Source organism: Passer montanus, unplaced genomic scaffold (genome assembly GCF_014805655.1).
Source record: "Passer montanus isolate IOZ18808 unplaced genomic scaffold, ASM1480565v1 scaffold81, whole genome shotgun sequence".
NCBI lineage: Eukaryota > Metazoa > Chordata > Aves > Passeriformes > Passeridae > Passer > Passer montanus.
In genome coordinates this window covers 1087318-1113462 of record NW_024373368.1, presented here as the reverse complement: position 1 = coordinate 1113462, position 26145 = coordinate 1087318, and the positions used below count along the sequence as shown (strand labels likewise).

The 26145-nt window shown below is 48.6% G+C and overlaps 1 protein-coding gene across 1 annotated transcript in view; it reads left to right on the top strand.

The window, feature by feature from the left end:
• GALNT17 (polypeptide N-acetylgalactosaminyltransferase 17) overlaps window positions 1-26145 on the top strand; it is a 207028-nt gene that overhangs the window by 128376 nt on the left and 52507 nt on the right. The window contains exon 6 of the mRNA XM_039732914.1: window positions 5764-5881. Coding sequence (XP_039588848.1) covers window positions 5764-5881 — 118 coding nt within the window. The remainder of the gene's footprint in view (window positions 1-5763; window positions 5882-26145) is intronic.

The window sequence follows — 26145 nt, the reverse complement described above, 5'->3', positions numbered from 1 at the left end:
TGGGCTCTTGCCATGAGGGCTCCTGCTCTGGGAATGGGATCAGCCTGATCCTTGGGCTGGGGTTTTACATCAGGTGACAAAACACTGAGAGCTGGGGACAATTTCTTCCTGCACATGAGCATTTTGGCAGCTTAGAGCAGCACATCCATCTGGGGACTCCTGTACAAAGTGCCTGGGCCATGAAGGAGGTGTCCAAGCAGCCAGGGATCTTCAGTGCTGGGACATCCTTGGGCTTTGAAAACACACCAGGAAGGAAAAGGCTTCAGTGGCTGAGACAGCAGTTTCATCCTGGAGGGGAAGTTTTGTCATTGAGCTTGGATGAGGAAACCAAAATCAGCAGTGGTTCCCAGGCTGTGTCTGGGCACAGGGTGGGCACCAGCTTTTGATGCTGCTCTAGCAGCAAGGGCTGGGAAGCAACAAAGCCTTGCTCAGAAGGTTGTTAACCACAGTGCTTTTCTCACTGGAGACTCAGGGGTCTGGCACCCGTGGCAATATCAGCAGTAAATTCAGCAGCTCCAAAGGGAAAACACTGAACTGGTTTGTAAATGTTTTTTTTCAAGAGCATCCAGGTGTTAAACTCACTTGACAGAGGAGAAAACAGAGCTACAAAGGAGTTAAATGCTTTGCCTCAAGTTCCAGAGCAGGCAGAGAACTGTGACAAAGTCAAATGTGTGTTCAGCAAGGTCGCAGGCATGGGTGGATGTAAGAGGTATTTTTAAAAATCCAGTTTTCACAGTCTCCTTGCCATTAAAGTTTAAGTGGTATTAATCTCCAGTAAATTCAGCAAAGCCATTCAATCCAGCATCTCTTTTATGTGGTATCTCTTATTTTTAATTTGTTTCACAGGTTCTGTGGTACTTAGCAACAGCAGGAAAATAAACCCATTGGAAACAGACAATTAACCAAGGGCACTGGGGCAGGGAAACGGAATTGTTCAAGGAACAGCTCGTGGAGATGCTGCCCTGGGGATGAGATTAAGGAAGGGATGCTGCTGGGGACTGAAATGCCATTCCTTCATGGACATTTGGTTACATCCCTGGGAAAGACATCCAGCTTTCTCCATCCCCCTGGCAGTGAAGGGGAGCTGGGAGCGTGGCTCTTCCAGCTCCTGCCTTGCACCAAGGTGTCCCACAGGAACATGGGATTCCCCTTTGGAGATGTGCTCTGTGTGTGACACCAGATTTGGGGCTTTTGCCATCAGGCTGCTGCCTGGGCAGTGCCTCCCCTGCCTGCCCTGGCCTCGGGCACTCGGCCCTTCCTGCAGAAATCCAGGGCTGAGCTCACTAACAAAGCAAACCCTGCTCCATGGAATGCATCCTGCATCCTGCCTGGGGTGTTTGGGGTTGGGAGGAGCTGGGATGGGGTAAGCAAGGGGTGAGATGGAGGCACCACGTGCTTGGGGTTGTGGCTGATGTGAGAATGACTGCTCACTTTTAAAATTTTAAAAGGTCATTAAACCTTAACAAAAAATTAAACAAAAGGACTAAATAAGGAAAAATTACAGTGCTGGGAGCCCCTGTGATTATCAGCCAGGTGCCCATCTCCAAATGGATGCTTCACCTTTTATACCCTTAGCCCTACTGGAGTCCTGTCAGTGACTCCTTTCCAAGGCCACGCTGGACAGGGCTTGGAGCAAGCTGGGTAGGTGGAAGGTGTCCCTGCTGGGTGGAGCTGGATGGGTTTTAATCCATTCCATGATTCCATCCATGACTGTAAGGTGTGTGACTTCAGTGTGTTGAAATAAGAATGGCAAGGTTGGGAGAGGGACAAAGAAATTCCTTCTGGGCAGGTACAGGACTGCCCCAAATGCTGAGGAAGGTGAGGAAGGTGAGCAACTCCATGACCCAAGTCTATTAGAACCAGCAGCAGCTTAACAGGAATTGGACACCCTGGAAGTTCTTCCAGTCTGTTCTCAGCCTCTTGCACTCAATGGTAAATGCACTAATTATTTTTTTAATATCTTTTTTCTGCATATTTTATAACCTCCTCTTTAGTGTAAAATTTGAAGCCAAATCCAATTGTGGGGGAAAATTAATTTCCTTGAATTGAAGGGGCAATCTCCTTGAGACTTTTTAATCATTAGATGATAACTATGAGCTAAAGAAAGGCAGACCATTAAAGTAACTTAATAGAGCAGGATAAACGTTTTTCCTTGTATCTCCTTCATCTTTATTTAGAGATCCACAAGAAGGATATTTCATAAAAGCTGCTTTTCTTGACCTTTCTTCACTTGTTCTATAGAAGAACCAAGCAAAAGAATGGCAAGGAAGTAACACTGTGGAGTTCTGGATACAAACCCAGTAATTCTGTTCAGCATCTCTGCTCTTCCTTCCTGCCAAATTCTGCTTTTCCTTTCTCATTAAAGGGAGAATAGCTATCAGACAACTAAAAATGCATTCGGCTGAGCTGGGTGATTTTTAAAAACAAGCTGTGTAAATGCTTTTAATTAAGGGGCAGAGGAACAAGAGGCTTTATCAGCTCTTTGTCTGCAGGCCATTATTTCGTTGGGGATGAGCAATCCATTATTGTCAGCGGCCACCTTTTTGAGGGATTTACTCCCAAATCAAATGGTGTTTTTATTTAAATTGTTGAGTGCTGCTTGATTCCTCATTTATTTAATGTGGAGGCATTGTTACAGAGGAGAATGGAGCACTTAATTTGGATTGCTGGAGGGAGCAGGAGCGGTGCCTCGGGAGCTGCCTGGGGTCCTGGGCTGGAACAGGACGTGCAGTGGGGAGGGGGAAAACAAAGGTGAAGTTACTAAATCCCAGTTAAACTGTTTCCAAGAGAATTTTGGGAAGGATTGGTGGCTCTGTGCTTTATAAAGTGAAGTCATGTTGTGAGGAAAAATTACAAAAATCCCTCCCTGGGAGGGTGGGCAGGCCCTGGCACAGGGTGCCCAGAGCAGCTGTGGCTGCCCCTGGATCCCTGGCAGTGCCCAAGGCCAGGCTGGACACTGGGGCTTGGAGCAGCCTGGGACAGTGGAAGGTGTCCCTGCCCATGGCAGGGGTGGTACTGGATGGGCTTTAAGGTCCCTTCCCACCCAACCCATGCCATGATTTATAAATAACAGTGAAAGAAGATCTCGGGGTAACAGCTCCTGTTCAAGGCTCCTGAGCTGTTTCCAGCCCAGAAAATCTCATTTACCTGGTTGAGAGTTCCCACTGATCCACATTATTTGGTCCAAAATGCAGTTTCCTTTGTCTGAAACTTTCTCCTGGATTCTTTTTCTAGCTTTTACCTTTTCTCTGAGTGCCTCTAACAGTTTTTGACAGGAGAAGTCAGAGGTTTCCACACCTGTTCCCAGTGGAGGAGATGAACTGGGTTGTTCATACCCTGGATAAAACCAGAGCAATTTTCCCTTCTCTTAAATTCCAGGAGGTAATCTAGGATAATGGAACTATTAGATTTGGCATCTATAAGGTGGTTATCATTTCAGAAGGAATTGTTTCTGTTAATGGCAGTTAACTTGCTACAAATAAAGCAAGAGAATTGAAATCTTAAGTACCAGAGTGGCAGCAAACCATGAAACATTATCCTGCTCCGTGGAAGGAAGGCTGAGCCAGCTGTCAGGGAAGAAATCTATTGGAAAAACCTTCTGATGGGTTCCAATTGGAACTAATTTAATGTGGCAGCATCATCCAGCTCTTCTACTTTCTATTAGAAATATTAAAATGTTTATAAATAATAATATTAAAGTGGGCAGAAGCTTTCATCCAAGGAACTCATGGGTTTCATCAGGATGAGTCTGGTGGAGCTGAGCTGTGAAATCCTTGGAATTCCTGAGCTGCCCTGGGGACCCCAGGAGCTCCTCTGGCAGATTTGGCACCGTGTGAGGTGTGGATGGAGAGCTGGGCCTTGCTGTCTGTGAGCCAGGTCTGGGGGAATTCAGGGCTGTTCTCACCTCTGCAGGCCAAACCTGCTCAGTCCAGCCTTGGACGTGCTCCATGGCATGGACAGGGCTGGAATGGGCTTTGGGCCAGGATTTGGGGGCTGCTGTTACCACACAGGATCCTGTCACCCCATTCCTGCCTCGAGAGCAGCTTCCCTCTGGAGAGCAGGCATTCGTGGGGGCTGTGGGATTTCCATGGGCTCACAGAGGTGATGATGGGCATCCCACCCCCCTGTTCAGAGCTCGGGGCTCAGGGTGGGCAGGGGAGTCCTAGAGCTCCCAAAAAATCAACCTCTGGCAGGACCTTGTGTTGGGGTGTTGGGGGTCTTCATGGCCAACACCTCGCTGTAAAATTCACTGGCACCTCCCTGCTGGACTGAGTGAGCCCCTGGGTTTTTCCTTTACAGCACAGATTCAAAGAGCAGCAGTCAAATGGGAGAATGCTTTTTCTATTTCTGTTCCAGCAGAGGGAATGTCCCAGGGGCAAACTGTGCACACACCATGGCAGCAGCAGCAGCTGAGAGTGTCCCCAAGCAGCACGAGCAGAACCACGTGGGACTGTGCAGTGCTGGGCTCTGGGCAAAGTGCAGTTTTATGGAGAGGGTCAGAAGGGCTAAGCACTCAAAAAATCCCCTGAAATGTGATCTCAGTGTGTGAATCAGAACTGCATCCTCATCTCAGGGCAGCTGGAGCAGCTGGAGAGCTGGTCCAGGGGTTTGTGAGTAATGAGGGTCATTAGTAAACACAACCATCTATAATGTCCTTAAAATTGCACAGTTATGACAAATTAACTTCTGGCACTGTGATTTTCCTCCCTCCTTATGCTATTCCACTGATGCTCCCTGTTTTCTGGGTTATTTCCCTGCCCAGCCCTGTCCCTGGCTGCCCCTGCAGTATGAGCTGCGAGCTCTGAGCTGGAGGGCATGAAGTGCAGGATGGATGTGGCAACTTGATCCCTAACCCAGAGCCCTGCTGATACTGGCGGAACTGGGAAATGACCCCACACATGCTTCTCCAAACAGTTTTTAAAGGATTTGCGTCTACAAATTTGCAGTGAGCTTGCTGCTGGTGGCCATGGCTCCTTTGTGATTCCAGCTGGAAACGTTCTGTCCTGGAATTCCCTAAAAATACCTGTCCTAAAGTCTACTCCATTCCAGACATGCTGGAAGTCAGAGAAGGGAAAGGCCATTCTTGTATTTCCTTCATTTGTGGCAGAGCTGTGCCCTTGCCCACAGACACCCCGAGGTATTTCCAGTAAAGCACAGCCTGAGAGCTCCTCCATAATTGTCTGGGTTTGAACAGACAGGTGTCTGCTAAGGGAGGCAGGAGCCTCTCCTGAAATGGAAAATGTAAATCCCCTCCCTCTGAATTATTGTAATTCTGAAATTAAAGGGGCTCTCAGGAAAAGATATGGGAATAGGAATAACAGTTCTTTATTAGGAAAACTAAAAATACAAATTCAATAGTACAAAAAAAGAAATAAAACCACTGGCAGAGTCAGAATAGCAGCTGAGCCATTCCCACCTAAGACAAAGGGAAAGGCCATTATTGTATTTCCTTCATTTATGGCAGAGCTGTGCCCTTGCCCACAGACATCCTGAGGTGTTTCCAGTAAAGCAAGGTGTGAGAGCTCCTCCATAAAAACTCCAGGAAAACCTTCCTCCATTCTGTACAGCCTGAAGTGAGCTTGGATTTTTGACCATTTATTGCAGTGGTAAAACAATGTCCTCAAAGGCACATAGCCGTGAAGTCTTTGGGGTGAGCGGAGGTGGGAGGCAGCTGAGCCTGGCAGCTGAGCAGCAATGAGCCCGTGGGGCAGCAGGGAGGGGGCAGTGTCCCTAAATGTCACCCCTGTGCTTCTCTCCGTGCAGGACCCCGGCCATGATCGGCTGCTCCTTCGTGGTCAACAGGAAGTTCTTCGGGGAGATCGGGCTGCTGGACCCCGGCATGGACGTGTACGGAGGGGAGAACATCGAGCTGGGCATCAAGGTTGGTGCCACTGGGCAGCAAAATGTCACCCCACAGTGTTCTCAGGAGCCCAGAGGTGTCACTGAGTTGAACAGTTACTGGGATCCTTCAGGGGAGCTGGGAGGTGCTGGCATTCACAGCATTTTAATTTCACTTTACGGGAGAAAAATGACTCGGTTTTGGGGATGAGTTTAATTTTTTTCCTTGGATTCCAATCTGTGTGACCTGATGCAAAAAGCTGCTGGAATGAAATGGCATTTCCAGCTTGAACCTGGCTGTGTTGTCAGTGTTGCTGGAAGTTACAAGGATCTTTAATAGCAGGAAAAACACAGTTGGGTGAACAGTGTTTGGGGGTGCTGGGGCTCCTGTGAGTGTCTCAAGAAGACACAAAGCCTGCAAATATTCTCCAGGCATTCAGCATCTGCAAGTAAAACGTGTTCACAAGCACAAAAGCAGCTTTGAACAGTAAAACTCTACAAGGCAGGATTTCAGAGCTGCCTCAGTGCCTCCCCCTTGACAACATCCCTTGATTACTGTGTACAGTATTAGATCTGGCTTAGTGATTCAAGTGTTTACACACACTGAAGTGATTCATAAGTGATGAATTCCATGTTCAGAGTAACCTGGGATGGCAGAGTCTGTGGAGATTCTTCCAAGCATGGTTTGGAGTACACTTGTGCATTAATGAGCTGATAGGGGGAGGCAGGAGACTTCTAACTGGAAAATTGCATTGATTGTGCTGTTGTAAAAATGAAAAATCATTGTTCAGCTCAGAGATTCACCAGAGGATATTTGCTTTGCTGGCAAGGCACAGGAAACTTAGGAAATCTGTTGGTTTTGGCTATGGGGAGCAATAATCTCACTTAAACAAGGGAGTGGAAATTAAAGGCTTTCAGTGTGGCACAGAGCTCCTCTCCTTGTGAAGTAATTACTGCTCATCCTGCAATGGGGCTGCAGAGATCCCTCTCCAAACCCAGCTCCTCTCGTGCCTCTCTTAGTTTGTTTGGATTTGGGATTTTTGGTCTCATTGTGGAGATGCTCTTCTCACAGTAATTTCAGCTAATTTGCCTGGTTTGGGGGGATTTCATTGAAGATTGGCTTCTTAACTGGAAAAATTGGACGGATGTCTCAGAGAAAGTGGTGAGCATTTGTCCTCTTCTTGTTCATGTGCTGAATTTTTTAGAAAGGCCAATAAACATCTTTGTGGGGGAAGAAACACCCTTCTCTTCCCCAAGTGACTTTCCCAAGCTTGAGTTTCCAAGCCACACATTTTCACACTCATGCTGTGTGTTCTGGTCAAGGTTTTTTAATTATTGATGGTTTTGAGAGCCAAAATACTTAGAAATCTGCCTTGTAAGCCTGTGCAGAAAGTAGAATTTTAAAGACTCTTGAGCTCCAAAAATCTCTTTGTGGGTGTTTTGCTGTTTTGCCTGATAAGTGGCTGTCTGGAGTCCCAAAGGTAACTTGGGGGTTCCTTGGTTGTTTCAGTGATTCCTGGATGAAAATAAATCCAGAAAGTGTTTCTTTTTGATGATGGTGCAAATTCCATCATCATTCTGAGAATCCTGGGGCACTTTTAAATATTTTATGGATATGATTGTCCCTCTCTGCTCTGCACTGCTGCAGCCTCACCTCAAATCCTGGCAGCAGTTTTGGCACCAAAATGTCTGAAAAGTCTAAAGCCAGAACTGTCCAAAGAACAAAAACAAAGTAATAAATCCATTGAGGCTACAAGAAGGACATGGAAAATTTGAAGTGTTTCAGGCAAAGCACAGGCAAACCTGTTATGGGAAATTGAATTGAGGAATCTGAATAACAAATGGAAATAAAGAATTGAGAAGGTTGGGCTGGACTAACCTGGAAGGGCCAAAGTTGTGTACAAGAATCCTGATTTATTAATGTGCTTCAGAGTGGGGGAGTCCCATCCCTGAGGGGTTTAAAGTGGGGATGTGGCACTGGGGGACATGGTGATGGTGGCACTGGTGGCCTTGGCAGATCTGGGGGCACAGTTGAGCTCAAAGATCTCAGAGAAACTTTCCACCCTAAAGAATTTCATGATTCTGTGAGTGCTGTAAAATGAACTGTACTATGCCTGTTGTGGGGAAATATCTGGGACTTGTGTTCTTTCAGCAGCTGAGTTCAGAGAGCAAAATGAGAAAAGTCCTGCAGGAGCCTCTTAAACCCCCCTAAAAGCCCAAACCCAGCTCTGTTAGAGCCATTCCCAGGGTGGCCCTGGGCTCCTGTGTGCCACTCTGGCATTCCAAAATTCCCATTCCCTCATCCTGGGGAGCCCTGGGTGCTGTCCCCTTCTGACCCAGCTCAGCTCCTGCTCTCTCTGAACAAGCTTTGGGCCAGCTCTTTAACCCTTTCCTGTTCTGGAGGAGTTTGTGCTCTGATTTCATCAACCTGGTGCCCAGCTCTCATGGTTTGAAAGTGCTGCTGCTGTGGGTCCCTGGCAGCTCCAAGTGGGAATTTTGGCACAGAGCCTTCATTCCCCATCCCTGCTCCTCCTGCTGGAAAGTTTTCATTTCTTTTGGAGCTGTTTGTGGCCCTGGGTTTCAGTGAGTGTGACTAAGTGGGGAGGCTGCCTGTGCTCTTGTGCTCTGCAGGGAGGCTTAATGGCTTTTCATGGTTAGTCACAGACATTCCCTAAAGATGCTCCATAAAATTGTGTGGATCTGCTGGAATGAAGATGCCAAAGTCTGTGCCATGGCTGCTGCCATGCTTTCAAAGTCTGGGATGGGCTGCAAGGTTGTTTTCAGAGAATTTTGTGCTTGTGTCATGCATTGCTAATTAAAGTTATTTGAGTTGTCTTTTCGAGATTAATTTAATCAATAGGGATATTATTACTACTTTGATGGTATCATTTGTACAAATTGTCACTTGAAGAAAGCAATTAACTGAGAATGCTTATTAGCTGATCCATCCCACACCTTATTTGTGCTGTAGGAATCGATTATTGGATTCATTAAGTCAAGCACAATTCAGGGATCCCTTTGAGGTTTAACACTAACTTGAGCTGCTTTTACTGCTGCTGGTAAATTGGCTGAGGGTCAGCCTGGAGCCTTAAAAGTATTTCCACAAGAAAAGCATGGCATCTTCTCTTAATATCCCAGACTTTTTCCCCACAGATTTGTCCTCTAAAGCCAGCAAGGCAGATCACTGGTGCTGCCAAGCCAGAGGATTTATGTGCACATGGAGTGACATTCCCGTGGTATGGGAATCATGGAATCATGGAATGGTTGGGTTGGGAGGGATGTTAAAAACCATCTCATCCCACCCCTGCCATGGCAGGGTCACCTCTCACTGTCCCAGGCTGCTCCCAGCCCTGTCCAGCCTGGCCTTGGGCACTGCCAGGGATCCAGGGGCAGCCCCAGCTGCTCTGGGCACCCTGTGCCAGGGCCTGCCCACCCTGCCAGGGAACAATTCCTAATTCCCAATATCCCATCCAGCCCTGCCCTCTGGCAGTGGGAGCCATTCCCTGTGTCCTGTCCCTCCATGCCTTGTCCCCAGTCCCTCTCCAGCTCTCCTGGAGCCCCTTCAGGCCCTGCAAGGGGCTCTGAGCTCTCCCTGGAGCTTCTCCTCTCCAGGTGAGCTCCCCCAGCTCTGCCAGCCTGGCTCCATGTCCTTCCTGTGCTGGGACCCCAGAGCTGCACTCCTCCTGCAGGGAATGAAACTCTGGGCTCACCTACCAGGGAAAGAAATGGTGGAGTTAGAGCAAGGTGTGGAAAAAGCAACAAGGAAACCACTAAAACCTGGAGAAATTGTCTTTATCAGCCATGGGAGCTGCATCTGGCACTGCTCTGTGGGACGGGGCTGTGTGGGGCTGGATCAGCTCTCCCTCTTCCATCTCCAGGCACAAGGAGCATGGAGCAGCTACTCCCGACCTGCTGATGCCTTGCAGGACCTTGGGGACTCCTGCAGTTCAGCAAATATTAAAAAAAGAACCAAAAAAACATTAAGAGAGGTTGAAACAATCAAACAAAAATAAAACCACAACACAAACTTGCCAGCAATATAAACTCAAGACCAGTATTTTATAAGTACTTTGTCTGTCACACACTAAAATCCAGTTAGAAATTAGGGCTTAAGGATGTTTCCAAATAAAAATCAAGTTAATTCAGAGGGAAATAAGACTAGGGTAGGACTGACCTTGGAAACGCTCTTAGAAATACTTATATATACAGGAATACACAACCTCCATCTGTTTATTTGTACCTGCACCCCTGGTAGAGGAGATTTTGCTCTTCAGAGTGATTATGGTGTGGTGGGAAGAAATATTTCCACCCCTGAACAATATCCAATCACTGCCTGCATTTATCTGAAGAGCAGGAATCAGCACAAGTGTGAGCTCAGCTCTGAGCTTTGGCATTTGAGCTGTCAGCTCAGGATTTACAGGGGTGCTCGAGGGTGCTTTAGCTGGAGCTCTGCTCTCATGCTCTAAAGTGATAAAATGCTTTTCATCCCAACCTCCTGCATGGAGCTGGAGCTGTGTTTGGATTGTTTTGAGCAGGAGGTGCTGGGGTTGTGGCTGACCCTCCTGGGGAGGAGGTGGCAGGAGGCTCCTGGCTCACTTCTCTCCTGAGAGCAAAGGGTTTGTCATCCTTGCTATCTGCTGGCAGATGGGACAGCTGGAGCAGGGAGGAAGGACTGATTTTCAGCCCAGCTGATTCTCCTGTTGTCCCTGACAAGTTGATTTTTATGCTGGGAAGACTCTGATCATCTCTGCTGGGAAAAGTGATGGCTCTGCCCATGCAGTAACTGTGTGAGAGTCACTGGTGGGTGAAGAAATCCATTTCAGGACTCAGCCATGCCTTGTTGTCACTTGAAACTCTGGCAGGTGTCAGCTTTTTACTGATTTTCTTGGGACTGGAGCCTGTGGCAGGCAGTGGTTGGGATTTGTCAGGGGTTGGTTTAACACTGGGCCAGGTCAGAGCCTTCCCAGGGGCCTGGATGGTGAAATCCAGATGTGGAGAGCAGGAACAGCAGCCCTGGGGCTGTTGGGCTGTGGAGCCAGGACGAGGGGCTGGGCAGGTTCATGGATCTGGCAGAGTTTGCTTTCTTTGTGCCCTTCAGCAGTGGGTTTCAGAAACCCTGAGGAGCTCCTGCTGTGCTCAGCTGTGCTCTGACTGCTCCTCCTCAGCAGCACTCTCCCAGGTTGTTCTTTCTGGAGCATTTTGGTGAGGTCTGAACTTCCCCTGCTGTAGGATTTGGCTCTCACTGCCTCTGTCCACTGAGGCTGCTCCAGGGACTCCTTGGACAGGTGCTCCCAGCCCAGCTGGGGACACCAAAGACACCTCCAGTGTCCCCAGGACAGCTGGGTTTTGGTTTTCCACCCCACACTCTTTTTCTTGGGCATGACTTCTATCACTTGAACTTCTCCTGGGCTTCCAGCTCTCCATCCTCTGTGGTTCAGTGGCAAAGGAGGCACCTGAGTCTGCATTTTCCCCCTTCTACCGAGTGCCACATGTCCCTGGGACACCTCCAGGGATAGGGACTCCAAACCCCCTGGGCAGTTCCAGGGCCTGACAGCCCTGGCAAGTGAGCAATTCCTCCTGGTGTCCAGGCTGGGCCTCCCCTGGTGCAGCTTGAGGCTGTGTCCCTTGTTCCCTGGGGTGCTCAGGAACCCTTCAGCTGCATCCCCAGGGATCCCTCAGTGCTGCCCCATGCAGGACTTGTCCCCAGCCACTCTTTGCTGCTGTGGGGAGGATTCAGGGATTTCCCTGCAGCAGGAGCTGCCATGGGGGGTGCCAGCAGGGAAATAAATAATTTGAATTCCATCTTGCCAGCATCCTGCAAGGCACACTGCTCCCCTTGTTTCTTGGCCCCCTGGGCCAGCCCTGCCTGTCCCATTGCCTGGGCCATGGCCACACTGCCAGCCCTGAGATCTCATTACAGTGGGGATGATGATGAGCTGAGCAGCCCTGCTCCCCCAGTGCCTGGAGGCTGCAATTTGGTCAGGAATTGCTGAGCTGCAGCAAAGTTAGGCCCTCTGGAAGCTGTTTTATAGCAGCTCTCCCTGGAGGACAACTGTCCTCCAAAGTACTCCTGGGTGCCTGGAACAAGCACTGAAATGTGCCCTCCCTCTTCCCTGGGCAAGGTGAGCATCAGCACGTTTGCTCTGTGCGTGTGCTGCAGTGTCTGGGATATAAATTACCCCATAAACCAGGAAAACCAGCCTTGTCTCTCCCTAAAATCCAACTCCCAGCAAAACTGAACTTTGTCTTCTGACAAAAAAACACTCCTGGGAAATGCCAAGGAAAATGTGACACCAAGAAATGAGGCTCATCTTGAACTGAGGTGAGGAATGAGGAGTTTTTCCATCCCATTATTTTCCTAAAGCCTTTGGAAAGTTCCCTGCCTGTCATGACTGCAAAGCAAGGGGATTTTTTTTCTTTGTGTCTGTCCTTTCTTAGGAGCAGACTCACTTATGATGCACCTGCTGGGGCTGTGGGACACACAGATCCCTTCCCACCTCAGCCAGAGCCACCAAGTTTATTTTTTCCCTCTTCTGGAGTCTGGTGGCTCAGGCAGGGCAGGAGCAGCCCTGTCTCACTGAGTGTTGCCTTTTTCCAGGGATAAGACTCTCTCTTCATTGACTAGAGATTTCCCCTAAGCTCAAGGATTATTCCTGGTAAGATGTAATCAATGCTGTTGCACTCCTGTGATTTTCAACCCAAAACCTCAGAGTTAAAAATTCCCAAGCAGCTTTTAGTGTGTTTGGAGTCTCTGTGAGGCTTTGCTGTTGTCCTCTCTCAAGGACTTTGAGGTCAAACCTGTTGCTTTTTACAAACAACCCCTGTTTTGAGGCTCTCAGAGCTGGTTAAGCTGCATTTCCTTCTCATCTGAGCTCCTCCTGGCCAGGGAATGCAGCTGGAAGGCAGCTGACAGCCTGATGGGATGGCAGGGACTGACAGCACATCCCTGCCCACCTCCAGCCAGCCCTGCAGAGTCAGCAGGAAATGGCAGTGACAATGACAGCGTTTGTGACCCAGCCTTGTCCCAGCCCTGGAGGAGGCCACTGCACTCCCAGGTTCAGGGAGACCTTTCTGCCTCTTCCTCCCCCATCTCATGTGCCTGCAGCACCCAGCATCTCCTCCTGGACGCCCCTTGGACAGCCACATCCCTTGGATACCCCAGACCTTGCTTTGGGGATCCCTGGAGAGCCCCGTGTTTGGTGGCAGGGCCAGGCTGGATGGGTGCTGCCCTTCCCAGCCCCACAAAATCCCTGTGTTTGTGGCAGTCCCTGCTCCTTCACCTGTGGTGGGGCTGGGCCCTGTCATTGTCACTTGCTTGCTAGAAAGTAAGGGTGGGACTATTTTGGGCTAGGAACAATTTATTGTTCAGACAAACTTCAGTCTCAGAGGCTGTGAGATTTAGAGGAGCAAGCACTCAGCCATAGCTCAGAGTAGTCACAAGTTCTTTGTCACAAGTCAATACAGAACTTTCTAACCCAATAGGGTTTATTTTGCTTTTCTAATCTATCACCTTTACTTCTGCTGCACTGTGGATTCTTTTGTCCAATAGGTTTCTCTCCCACATGCACACAGATGCTTCTGTTATAACCTCTGAACTCCCAGCTACTCCTCACAGCCACACCCCTGCACTATAAACCCTGCACCGTCTCATCAATGCAGTTTCTCACTTAAGGTGATGCCTTGTGGAAGCTGACCTAGAGCAGAGACTAGGCAGAGCTAAAGAATAAAGTAGGGATTTATTAGGAGACCTCAACAGATCCACCATGGGCAGCACAAGAGCCCAGCCAGGGCTGCACCCCAGGTGAATCCAAAATGGTCACAAAATGCGTGACAGCCCACAGGGTCTCTCAGAACTTTTATAAGTTCTGGTCCATTTGCATATTGGAGCTAATTATCCAATTACAGCTCCAGCCCATGCAGTCCCATCCTTCTTGTTTTTCTCTCTTCAGCCCACATTGTTTATGTTCTTGGGGCTGAGATTTGGATCATTGTCCTTGGTCCCCAGCTAGAGAAGGAATTGTTTTGTCTCCCTGATCTGTGCAGAGAGCTCACCATCCCCTGATGTGAAGCCCAGACCCACACACTAAAGCAGCACAGAATGTGAAAAATATAAAAGATAAAACCTAAGGCATCATTATCATATTCTTACTTACAACTATAGAAACACAAGTTTATTATTTTTCTGCCTAATGTCTGTATTGTATTTTTACATCAATCCAAGCTTGTCCCAAGGCTGCAGATCAAATCTTGCAGTGTCTGTGAAGTTTCTGTTTTTCTGCTTCCCACCCTGCCCTGTCTGTCTCCAGCCCCACTTGTGCAGCTCTGGCTGCAGGATCCTGCCTGGCTCCAGGGCTTTGGGAAAGGCTCTGGAGGATCCCTGGGGGCTCATGCCCTGTCCAGCCCGTGGCTCCCTCTGACCCACACAAACCCTGGGGCTGCCTGTGCTTGCTGTGCCTGCTCAGGTGGATTTGGTGAGTCTGAAACTCGGTTGGGGTAGGAATTGCAGCCCCTCCTGGGTGTAGGAAAGGTGTTGGCATCCTTGAGCTCTTCCAGGACCCCAGCAGCTCTTTGGTCCTCTCAGACTCACTGGCTTCCTTCTCCCACAGCTTTCCCAGTACTGGCAGACCTGTGGGACTGCTTCAGTGCAACAGGGAGGAGAAAATTCCCAGCCAAATTCAGTAGGAACTGATCATTTCTCTCCTCCAGCCATCCTGGAAAATCTCCCCTTTCCTTCTATGAGCAGGAGGAGCCTGGCACTGAGCGTGTGTCCCTCTTTGACAGCACTGAGCCTTGTCCTGAGCACCCCTGGGGTAACAGTGGGAACAGCTGGACAGCATTTCCATGTCTGTCACATCCGTATTCTCTGAAAAATCCCCTTGCCCAGGATTTTTCTCCTGGGAAGCTGAGAAGCCCTCAGAGAAAAAGGAAAATGATAATTATCTGATTTGCTTCTCTTGTGTTTTGCTGCTTTGGAATGTGTTTGGAGATTGTTTACCCACAGGTGATTGTTTCATTAGATTCTGGTATGAATTGTTTTGACTTACTGCCCAATCAGGGCCAAGCTGTGTCAGGACTCTGGAGGAGTCACAAGTTTCATTATTATCTCTTTAGCCTTCTGTAAGTATCCTTTCTGCATTCTTTAGTATAGTGTAGTTTAGTATTCTTTAATATAATATAGTATCATAAAATAATAAATTAGCCTTCTGAGAACATGGAGTCAGACTCATCATTCCTGCCTTCGTCTGGGAACCCCACAAACACAACACATGTCCCTGTGCATTTATCCCTGCCTGCAGTGTCCTTGTGGTCCCCAGGAGCTCTGGGGGCTCCTTCTGAGCAGCATTCCCAGTTGGAGCTCCTGGGAAGGGAATTCCCTCCCAGAAGGGAACTGTCTGCCTTCTCTGAGGTGATTTATTATTCACAGCCAGGCTCTTGGCTCAGAGATGATTTGATGGCTCTGATGCACCTCTGCCTAAGGCCTGAGAGGTGTTCAGCATCTTTTATCCCTCTCCTGGTGCCAGCCTTTCCTCGGGAGTCCCTCAGCAGGGAAGATGCTGCTGCTCGACCTCCCAACAACCTCCTCGTGCTGGAGCTCACCTCCAGCCCCCTCCTGCCTCACCTTCCAGAAGGATTCAGTGCTGATTCAGCCTTCCCTGGATTTGGCTGAAAGCTCTGCCACTGAGGCACTGATGCCATGGATCTCTTGGGATTTTTCTGCTCGAGGATTGGAGCAGCATTTCCTACCTCTGTTAGAAGCTGCTGGTGCAGGAAGCAGATGAGAAAATGAAATGAAATTCCAGCTCTGACTGCCCAGGCTGGGATCCAGCAGAGCACTTAACTTCCAGCCACCTTCCAGCCCTTTTCATTTTGGTGGTGCTGTTCCACCTGCTTAAGTGCAGTTCTGGACTGAGGCCTCTGAGCTTGAGCCATAGGGGTTAATATTTCCAGAATTAAATTTTCCCCTGGAAGAAGGTGTTGTTCCTCATCCCTGCCCCTCCAAACAGCTTCCATTTGATGAGCTAATTAACTCATCTGGCTCTAAAATACAAGTACATTCTTCTTGGCTTTTGTCATGTGTCGCCACCTTCTCAGGAGTTATTATGTCTTATTTACACAGAAAATACAGAAGGAGGGAAGTGAATCTGTTCAGTGCTTGAATTTACACCCAAAGCCTCAGTACCAAACCCATTATTTCATATTCATCCACAGACACAAAATATGTGTTAATTAACCAAAGTGCTGCTAGTGGGCATATGCAAATGAAGTTACATCAATCAGGGCAGGATCACCTTTTTTTTTTTTGAGTTTTTCCTTTATTAAGAAATACAGTTTTTTGCGCTGACTGCACTTCCTTAATATCAGATCTGTGCCTTGAAGCTCAGCCTGCAAAGAGCCTCAGAATCTCCCAGTACTGCAGAACCCACTGGAAATGATGCAGCTGATAATGAAGAATTCCTGTGTAATCCCAGGGAGGACAGAACTGCCTGGATCTGCCTCAGGCACAGAGAACCCCAGTTTATTTTTCTAGAAGGTGTTTCATTCTGTCAAAGCAGCAGAATTAAACTGAGAGAGAGAATTAGGCATAAATTCACATTTGGACTAAATATATTGAATTTAAGATGGAAAATGAGAGTTCTGAGTCTGCAGCTCTGCTTTTCCAAGGCACAGGGTGACGCCCAGGGTCTGCCCTGGAGGTGGGACAGGTGCTCAGAAGGGGATCTTGGGCTGTGTCCCTTCCCTGCTCCCTGGGTGCCTCTGCCAGGGGCACTGGGGGTGCTCCTGGCAATTCCTCAGCTTGGAAATTCCTCAGGTCTGTGGCCAGCCCTTGGCACAGCCCTGTCCTGCACATGTCCCAGGCCAGGGAGGGGCTCCTGTCTGCAGGAGGAGCTTTGGCAATGAGCAGGCTCGGGGCTGAGCTCATCCAGCATCTCCTTTATCTGATTGCACCTTTGGCATCATTCGTGCTGATTGTTTCCTTCCCAAAGGAAATACTGGATATTAACTGATGAGCCAGGACTGGGGAAAAGTGCTGGAGCCTTTCAATGTTTAAGAAAAGCTGGCAAAGACATTGTAAATGATGAAGAAACGTCTTGCTCTCTGGTCTTTTCTATCCTCAGATGTTGATCCCCACCAAACTGTTGATTTTCACCTTTCAGGTGCCACAGGAGGGTTCCCAGTGTGAACCCCAGCTGCTCTGAGTCCCTCCTGTGCCTGCCAATTTTGTTCCTGGAGCTCTGGACAGAGGGAATTGATGCAAATCCCGGGGCTGAACCATCCCTCTGTGAAATCTGTGCTGTCAGGACACATTTTCCTCTCTCCAGTCCCCTCCAGTCAGTGTGAGCTCCAGAGAGTGAACCCAAACCCACACCTGGGGCTCAGCTGTCACCCCCCATCAGGTTGGATTTGGTTAACTCTGCAGCTGTAGAGCTGCAAACAAACACAAAGTTTGCATCTGGAAGTTCAATGCTCCTCCTCTCCTTCCTGAGATTTTGCGTTTAAATCCAGCTAAATGTACAGAATTACATCTGGTTTCTATTTAGCATTTTGGCTTTGCCCATTTTGAGGCTCTGTGGGTCTGCAACAAGCTCATGTTCCTTGCTGGATTATTCCAGGATTAGGAACCTGGTCTTTGGCTGTGAACATTGAAACCCAGCATTCCTGTGGCTTTGGTTTGTGCTCAGCCAGTTCCAGATCCTGTAGCCTCTCACCAGCCTGGTGAACTCAGATTTTGGCAGAAATGGTTTTCTCCTTGTCTGTGCTTGTTCCAGAGGGTGCTCAGAGGTGGGAGTCACAGGAGATGTTCCTGCTTTAATGGCCAGCACAGATGTCTTCGTTCCACACTTGAAAAAAGCAGAGCTAGAAAAAAATGCAGTTTCCTGATGTTCCCAGCAGCTCCTGCCCCTGACAAAGCCCCTGTGCCAGCCAGGCTCCTTCAGCCACAGCCAAATCCCATCAGAGCAGGGGATCACTTTTCCATGTGTGAGAAATAGCTCCTCACTTTTCATAGTTTAGGAAGGTTTATTAAACCTTATCAAAAATACAACAGAAGACCAATAAAGAAAAAAGGCTACAACACTGGGAGCAAAATATTTCCCTGCCATGTGCTCAGCCCGCTCACAATGGAGGTTTTTCCCCTTTTAACCCTTTAACCCCTCCTAAAGTTCTGTCCATCAACCCCTTCTCTGCTGTCCAGTGGTGGAGATTTCTGCCTCAAATCCTGATTGGAGGTCAGATGTCACCACAGTGACAGGCCAGCCCTCCCAGATGTCCCAACTCCAGCTGTCCCTTGATAACCATGCAAGGAGGCAAAACATAACTACAAATCTAAAACTTTCCTTAACCTATAGACATGGTATTTGTTAATTGTGAGAGTCAATCTTTGCTTTACTCATCTATCACGCATGGCTTTGTAAAGGCTCTCCCAGCTCCTCCCTGAGCCCCTGGGCTGCACCTCCTGGCCAAGGGTTCATGTCCTGGGCTGCATCTCCACCTGCTTCTGAGGCCATGGGGCAAAAGCTTCCAAAAGGTTCAGAGAGCAGACCCAGGCCCTGTGGCTCAGTCTGTGTGCATGGCAGGAGCAGCAGGAGCAGCACCAGACCCTTTCCAGCAGGGCACCTCACTGGTAATTTTTGCTGACAGCCCAAAATCAGCCAAGTGAACCATTTTAAAAGCCCTTCAGAACTGTTCACTCCCATCATTTGCTGCTTTTGTCAGGCACAGAAGTGTGTCTTGCCGTGTCTTTTGTCTCATTTTTACAAGAGTTCTGTTGTCTATTTAGATTAAATTACAGGAGCAAACAGTTGTTCAGGGATGAGCACTGGGATGATCCAAGGAGAGCATTCAGCAGCAGGAGCAGGGTGGTTACCTCAGGTGTGTGAGAAAAACAATGCTCACTTCCAAGGATTTTAAAGTTTTATTAAACCTTATCAAAAATAACAACAGAAGACTGAATAGAGAAAATGAACATGGCACAAGAAGTAGAGGATTTTCCCACCATGTGCTCACCCACACCATGGAGGTTTCCCCTTTTAACCCTTTGGCCCTCCCAAAGTTCTGTCCATCCACTCCTCCTTCCCTGCCCAGTGCTGAGATCACTGCCTGACACCTTGACTGGAGCTCAGGTGCTGCCATGGGAACGAGTGACCCTCCCAAATGTCCCAAACCAGGGCACCCCTGATAACAGCACAAGGGGGGTAAAACACAGCTATAAATCTATAAAACTTCTCCTAACGTACATACAGGATATTTGCCTTTTAATTGTGAGAGTCACCCATGGCATTGCTCATCTATCACAGGTGGAACAGCCAGCAAATACATTTTTTTCCTGCTGTACAAGCTCAGATGCAGCAGTTGAAGCTGCATGCAGTCTGGATGGGTGCCCAGTGGAAGGACAGCCCCTGGAAGGGTTTTGGTGTCCCCAGGTAAGGTGAGGGGCTGTGACAGCTTTGGAGTCAGTTATTTTGGAGGGTCTGGAGCAGGTTCTGCTGCTCTGCTGGGTGCTTGGTTTGAGGAGCCAGGGGCTCCTCAGGAGGTGCCAGGGGCTGTGTCCCCAGCTGGGACCCTGGGGGAGGTGAGGATCCTTCTGACAGAAGGGGTAGGAGGGGTGGGATTTGTGTCATCCCTGCCTCCAAAACCCTCTGGTGGAAATTTGCACCCCAAGCCAAGGAGCTTGGCCCTATGTCCTGCTTCAAAGTGCCTCTTCCTTCTAAAATCTCTGTTACATTTAAATTTTAAAAACATTTACAGCAGCTGTATTTTCATTTTTTGGGAGAGACACGTAGACATTGAATCCTCTTCCCCTGTTCCCACACTTTTATGTCCAATAAAATTGAGAAGTATCTTCCCAAAAATGAGCAGCCAGGGGAGTGTGAGCCTGGGCTGCCTGGTTTCATTTGCTCCAGGGGTAGCACTTGCTGTGTTTAATGGATTTGCTTGGCTTTCTGGGACACATTTAAAGGAGAAAATGTGTTTATTGGCATCAAATTTAGAAGACCTGTAACATTTAAGAAGGAGATATGTTTGAAAATGTGATATGAAATGGGGAATTGTCAGTTTTGCTGTCTTTGCAGAAGTTCTGGCAGTTTTACTGACCAGGTTTCTGTGGTGCAGATAGAATCTGAGCCCTAAAAAACTGAATGCATAATAAAATACCTATGGCATGCCATCATTTCTGGTTATGTTACTGTAACTGGGGTGTATATCTAAAGGCAATCATCACTGTAGAGGAGGGAGGAAAACACAGACAGAGCTTTAAATTTCATTAGACATTGAAACATCTGAAGGAGGAACTCTAATGGTTATATATAATAAACCTCTTTTTTTATCTTCCCATAAAATTGTATCTCTTTTCCTTTTTCCCCTCAAGTTGAGCTGCCTTGCAGTGTGCAGGGCTCTGAAATAAATCGATGATTAACTAAACAACAGGAATTCATAAACCTCCTTATTTTATAGCAACATTTAAGGTAGTGCACAGTGCCTGCTCCCCAAGCTGATCTACGCCCCCAGGTCCATTATCTGAGCTGTAGATAAATGAGGAGTTATATCTGCTGGAGGTTATGCTCAGATAGTTCCCACCCTGCTGGTGTAAATCCAGGGGTTTATGGAAGGAGAAGAGCAATATTCTTTATAGGTACAAGGAAACGTGACCCAGGGCTGGAGATCTCAGGGGATGATGTTGCTCCTGCTGAGCTTTTCTCAGCACATCTTCAGGAAGTGCAAATCAGATTTCTTTTCCTGGGTTCCCACATTTCCATTCCAGTTAAGAGCAAGTCCTGGGGCGCTGGGGCTGGCTGCTTTCATTACTGGAAAGCATCTCAGGAAAGGAGAAAGGAAAGCTGTGTTAAAGCTGTCTTCTGAGGAAGCAGCTCGATTGTCAGGGAAAGCATTTATCTCCTGCAAGTCAAATAGAGCACTGAAGAGTGTCTGATCCTGGCAGCTGCAAGGCATGAACAGCCATTGCACAAACGCTCCTGTAATCACCTGGAAGGGCTGTGGCTCTCGAGCTGAGCAGCTTTCTCTGTCAGGATTGCTCCAGACGTGGTTGGTCCCTCAGTGGAAGTTTTCTGATGGTTGAGCCACGTTTGATGCTGGGTCCTGCAAGCCCACAGATTTCCCTGCCTGTGTCCCTCCTGTGCCTTGTGAAACTCTGTCCTCCTGCAAACAGCACCTCTGAGCCAGTGGCAGCAGAACCACGGGGGTTTATCAGGAAAGGAGCTGACAATAAATTGCTCTGGCTGCCCACACCCTGCCTGCTCCAGGACTGCAGCTCACAAGGGATTCTGAGTTGGAAATGGTTCAGGGGAGGGGATGGAGGGCACCAAAGGGCTCCTTCATTGGTGGGGGAGTGCTCAGCAGAGAGTCTGGGCCTGGAGGGAGGAGGAGGATGTGAGAAGGCTCTAAATCAAAAGTGACAGGGCAAGCCAGGAGACTTTTCCCTGGGGCCTGTGCTGGAAGCACAGAGAGGTTTGGAAACACCAAAGATGCTGCTTTACTCTGTGTGGATACTTGGCTGCTGCTAAAAATTCATTTGTTCAGCAAGTTTCTGGGTTAGTTACAGGATGAAAAGCCCACTGAAGGCTATCAGATTTGCAGAAGGTTGATTGTCACCCCCATCTCTGGCCAAGGCTGGAGTGAGCTCTGGGATGGCAGAACTGTATGTCCCTCCTCTTCACCAGGCACCAGCTCTTGGCTACATCCAGCTCCACTTCCCTCTCAAAACCCCAGGCTTGGATCTGGCTGAAGGCAGAGAGAACTCTTGGATTTTGCCTCTGCTCTGTCTCTTCCAGCCCCGTTCCCCCCTCATTTTGCTGAGCACACAGCAGTGTTGGTTGTGCTGATTGTGGCCATGGCATGCTCTGGGCTTCTTATTGAAGGGTCTCCCCCAGTTCTCATGGAAAATCCTGGACAATCCGTGTGCTTTATAAGGAGAAGAAATTTGCACACAGAGTGATTCATCCTGCTGAAGTCTCTGTCCTGCTTTGGGAGTTTGGATAAAGGCCTGAGGGTGATCCAGCTCTGGGGATGGCTGAGGAAGGATGGGAGCTCAGGATGAAGGGATGGATCTCAGGCCTTGTTCCTCTCTGCCTGGGTGACCTCACTTCACAGCTCTGGTGTGTTACAGGACAGCTCCTGCAAGGCCAGAGAACAAAGAACATGCACACAAGTTTACAGCAAGTGATTTCCAAGTTTTTTGTGCTCCCTGCTGCCAGCTAAATCCTCAGCTGGAGGGAAGTGCTTGGCAGTGGGAAGGATTTCTTCTGACAGAGCAAATCAGCTCAAAATCTCCTTGCAGGAGAGGTTAAGCACAGCAGCCCCAGATCTGTCAAAACTGCACTCATTTCATCATCAAGGCAGACAGTGTTCTCTCTTCTCCAGTGAGGAGTGTGGTATTTGTTAACCCTTTAGCCCCTTCCTTTCGCAGTGGCTGCCCTTTAATCACCCGTTAATCAGATTAGTGGGCCTGACTTCTCCTCACTGCAGTCCCTGTCAGCCCAGCTGAGCCAGTTAAAAGGCAGGACTGACAGATGCTACAGATTTTTCTATTTGATTTTTTTTCCTGCTGTTGCTCCTCGTCTGACCCTTCCTTTGTGGCTGTCTCACAGAGATGCTGGCAGATGGAATCTGTTTCCTTCTGCGGGCGCTGTGTTTGGCACCGGGGCCCTGCGGCGAGGCTGAGGCATCAGCACTTCCACTGGGTCACTTGAGGGAGTTCAGCTGGGCCATAGCAGCCTGGGCTGGGCTGAGAGCTGAGCCACTGTGCTCTCTGGCCGGATGAGCTGGGGAGATGCAGCTGACAGAGCAGAGCTCCAATCTCTGTCCTGAGCAGGGCCAGCAGACTCACAGGATGGTCCTTGTGGGGCTCTTCCAGCTCAGGGTGATTCTGTGATTCTATAAAATGCTTTTGTGGCACTGCTGTTATTGCCAGGATTTGTTCTTTCACATGAACAGCAGGATAGAACAGAATCGATGCAACAGCAGAGCTCAGATAAAAAAAGTGACTGCAGGACACATTTATACTGCCAAGGAAAGCAGCTTTGAGTCCCACCTCAGAAAAGATGTTTCTCTTCTAAGAGTGATTGAAATGCTGCTTTTAAAAAGGAGCAAGAAAGAGCATTGAGGATGCTTGAGGCACAGTGGAGCAGCTGGTGTGTCCCTGTCCCAGGGATGGGGTCAGCACAGACACACCTGCACGGCCTCAGCAGGGACACACAACACGTCTGGAGCAGCAAAGATGTCACCAGAGCTGGAGCCATCAGTGGGGGAGACCTCCTGCCCTGCAGCCAGGCCTGACCATGGTGCTCTGCTCTGCAGTGCTCCTGAACCAAGGGAGAGCCACAGCTCACAGCCAGCAAACCCTTGTTTAGCATTGCAGAGTCTGGCTCCCTAAAGCCCCACCAGCCTGTGCTGATTCCTGAGCTGGGCTGTGCAGAACCAGGAGCTGGACTTGATCACAGAATCACAGAATCACTGGGTTGGAAGAGACCTTCAAGATCATTGAGTCCAACCCAGCCCCAACCCCTCAACTCAACCCTGGCACCCAGTGCCACATCCAGGCTTTGTTAAACACACCCAGGGATGGTGACTGCACCACCTCCCCGGGCAGCCAGTCCAGAACTTTATCACCCTTTCTGTAAAAAACTTTTTCCTAATATCCAACCTGTATTTCCCTTGGTGCAGCTTGAGGCTGTGTGCTCTGGTTGTGTCAGTGCTGCCTGGAGAGAGAGCCCAGCCCCAGCTGAGCACAGGCACCTTTCAGGAGCTGTAGAGAGTGTAAGGTAACCCCTGAGTCTCCTTTTCTCCAGGCTGAGCACCCCCAGCTCCCTCAGTGGTTCCTCTCAGCTTGTGTTCCCAGCCCTTCTTCAGCCTCATTGCCTGCTCTGGACATGCTCAAGTGTTCCAATGTCCTTCCCAAGCTGAGGGGCCAGAGCTGGGCACAGCACTCCAGGTGTGCCCTCAGCAGTGCCCAGTGCAGGGGAAGGGTGACCTCCCTGCTCCTGCTGGCCACACCATTCCTGATCCAGGATCCTTGGGGTTCCTTCCAGCTCAGGATGTTTTGTGGAGCCTCCCCTGTTCAGGAATGGGCTCTGGCTCCAAGCAGGCAGGAGCTCTGTCCTGTTCAGGGCCTGCAGAGCTCTCATTCCCAGACTGCCATTCCCTGTCTGCCTTCCCTGCTCTGTCTCAGTTCCTTTGGAAGGCACTGCTGAATAAAGGCAGCAAATGTTCTCCTGAGCGTGTACAAACACATCTCCCCATGTTCCACCTTGTGCTTCCTGCTCCTTGCATGGGAGCTGCTGGCTCAGTCCTGGAGCTGGCCTGGCAGGTACATGATCATATCTGGGTTTGAACAGACAGGTGTCTGCTAAGGAAGGCAGGAGCCTCCCTTGAAATGGAAAATGTATACATCCTCCCTCTGAATTATTATAATTCTGAAATTAAGCGACTCTCAGGCAAAGATATGGGAGTAGGAATAACAGTTCTTTACTAGGAAAATTCTGGCTCAGTCCTGGAGCTGGCCTGGCAGTTACATCATCATATCTGGGTTTGAACAGACAGGTGTGTGCTAAGGAAGGCAGGAGCCTCCCTTGAAATGGAAAATGTATACATCCTCCCTCTGAATTATTATAATTCTGAAATTAAGGGACTCTCAGGCAAAGATATGGGAGTAGGAATAACAGTTCTTTACTAGGAGGGCAAAGGCTGCTGGGGTGTTCCAGGCTCAGATTGTATCCAGGTAGGAATGCTTGGCTCCTGCCCTGGGCGGAGCATCTCCCCATGGGATGCTGGAATTTGATCAGCCCTGCAGGGACACTCAGTGGCCATGGACAGCAGAGATCTCCTGGAGGGAGGATTGGCTGTGGGAGAGATAAAGAAAACTGCCCCAAGAACAGCAGAGAACTGCCCAGCTCTGACAGAGGGTGATAGAATACACACCCCCATTTCCCACCTAAGACAATATCTTAAAGCAGATGTTATTATTTCCCCATGAACACGTGCAGGGCAACAGGTAACAACTATAGTTACCAGAAAATGCCCATTTTTCTGCTCTCCTGCTTTTTTAATTGATCCGTAACAAATTCCCTTGGAGGCAGAGAGTGGCAACTCCTTGGTGTTTGTCAAAGGGAAATCTTAAAACATGAAATAGAGTCAACTCACCTGGATTTATGATTCTTGCAAGCATAAAAGGGCAGCCTTGAGTCTGGTATTTTCCTGCTTCTCTCTGGTATTCTACTTCAGAGGAGGTTGAAGTTTTCTCTTAGAAAATGGGATGTGGCAGTGCCTGTGGTAAATGGAGCCCTGCGATCTTTGTTGGGATTTTTAAATACATATTATTATTGTTCTTTTTGTTGTTATTGGCACATCCTCAGAGTAGAATATTCCTGAATTTAAGGAACCACAGAGACCATGTTTATTGCTGTTTGATGATGAAATAAGTGGTGGTGAAGTGATGATGAGCATGGTGTATCCCTAAGCATGGGAATGCAAAGCCTTGAGGTGTGCCAGAAATCCTGGGAGTATCCCAACATGTTAATGAGCATCACTGCCAGGGCATCCAGCAGCAGCCTTGTGGGAATCGCAAGGTAGTTAATAAACAGCAAGGTTATGAAGTTTCTTTTTAGTTGTAATGAGAGGGGGAATTGTGGGAATCCTTAAAATCAGAGGGTTTTGGGAAAGCTGTGAAAGGCAGGCCCCAGAGACAGCAGAACTGTGCTTGGAGCTAAGCAGTAGCCATGATATTGGTCAGCAGAAAAGTTATATGAGAAGTAGAAAGTAAGGACAAATAGAACAATGGTCTGTGTATTAATGCTTGTCTAGAATAACTCCCTAAGCTGCAGAAAAGTATATCTAGCAAGATATTAGGGAGTTCTAAGCTTAATAATGGAGCTCTGTGCACTGTGTTTTAAGGCTTACAAGCAGGTATTGTATTCCAAATAAGTAAGCATTGTTTTAACCAAAGGTACTGTGTTTATAGTGCTTGGATAGAACTACTGTCAATGTGCTTTTGCTTTGTGTGATTGGTCCAAAAACATTTGAAGTTCTGTCAATATGCTTTAGCTCTGTGTGATTGGTCAAAAAACTTATAAAGTGAGTTGTGGCATTAAGTTCTTGGTCTGCTGCCAGGGACTTGAGCTGCTGGCATCTTCCCATTGTCATAGCCATGGAATGAGAGTGATGCTGGAAAATACAGCTCAAGACATGTTCCCCAGCAGTCCCATCCCATTGGTGATTTGTACAGAGACCCCAGCTGGCAGTACAGCCTCTTGGTTTTGCTCTGCTGTTGCCCTCTCTGGGTGATTCCCCAGGCAGCAG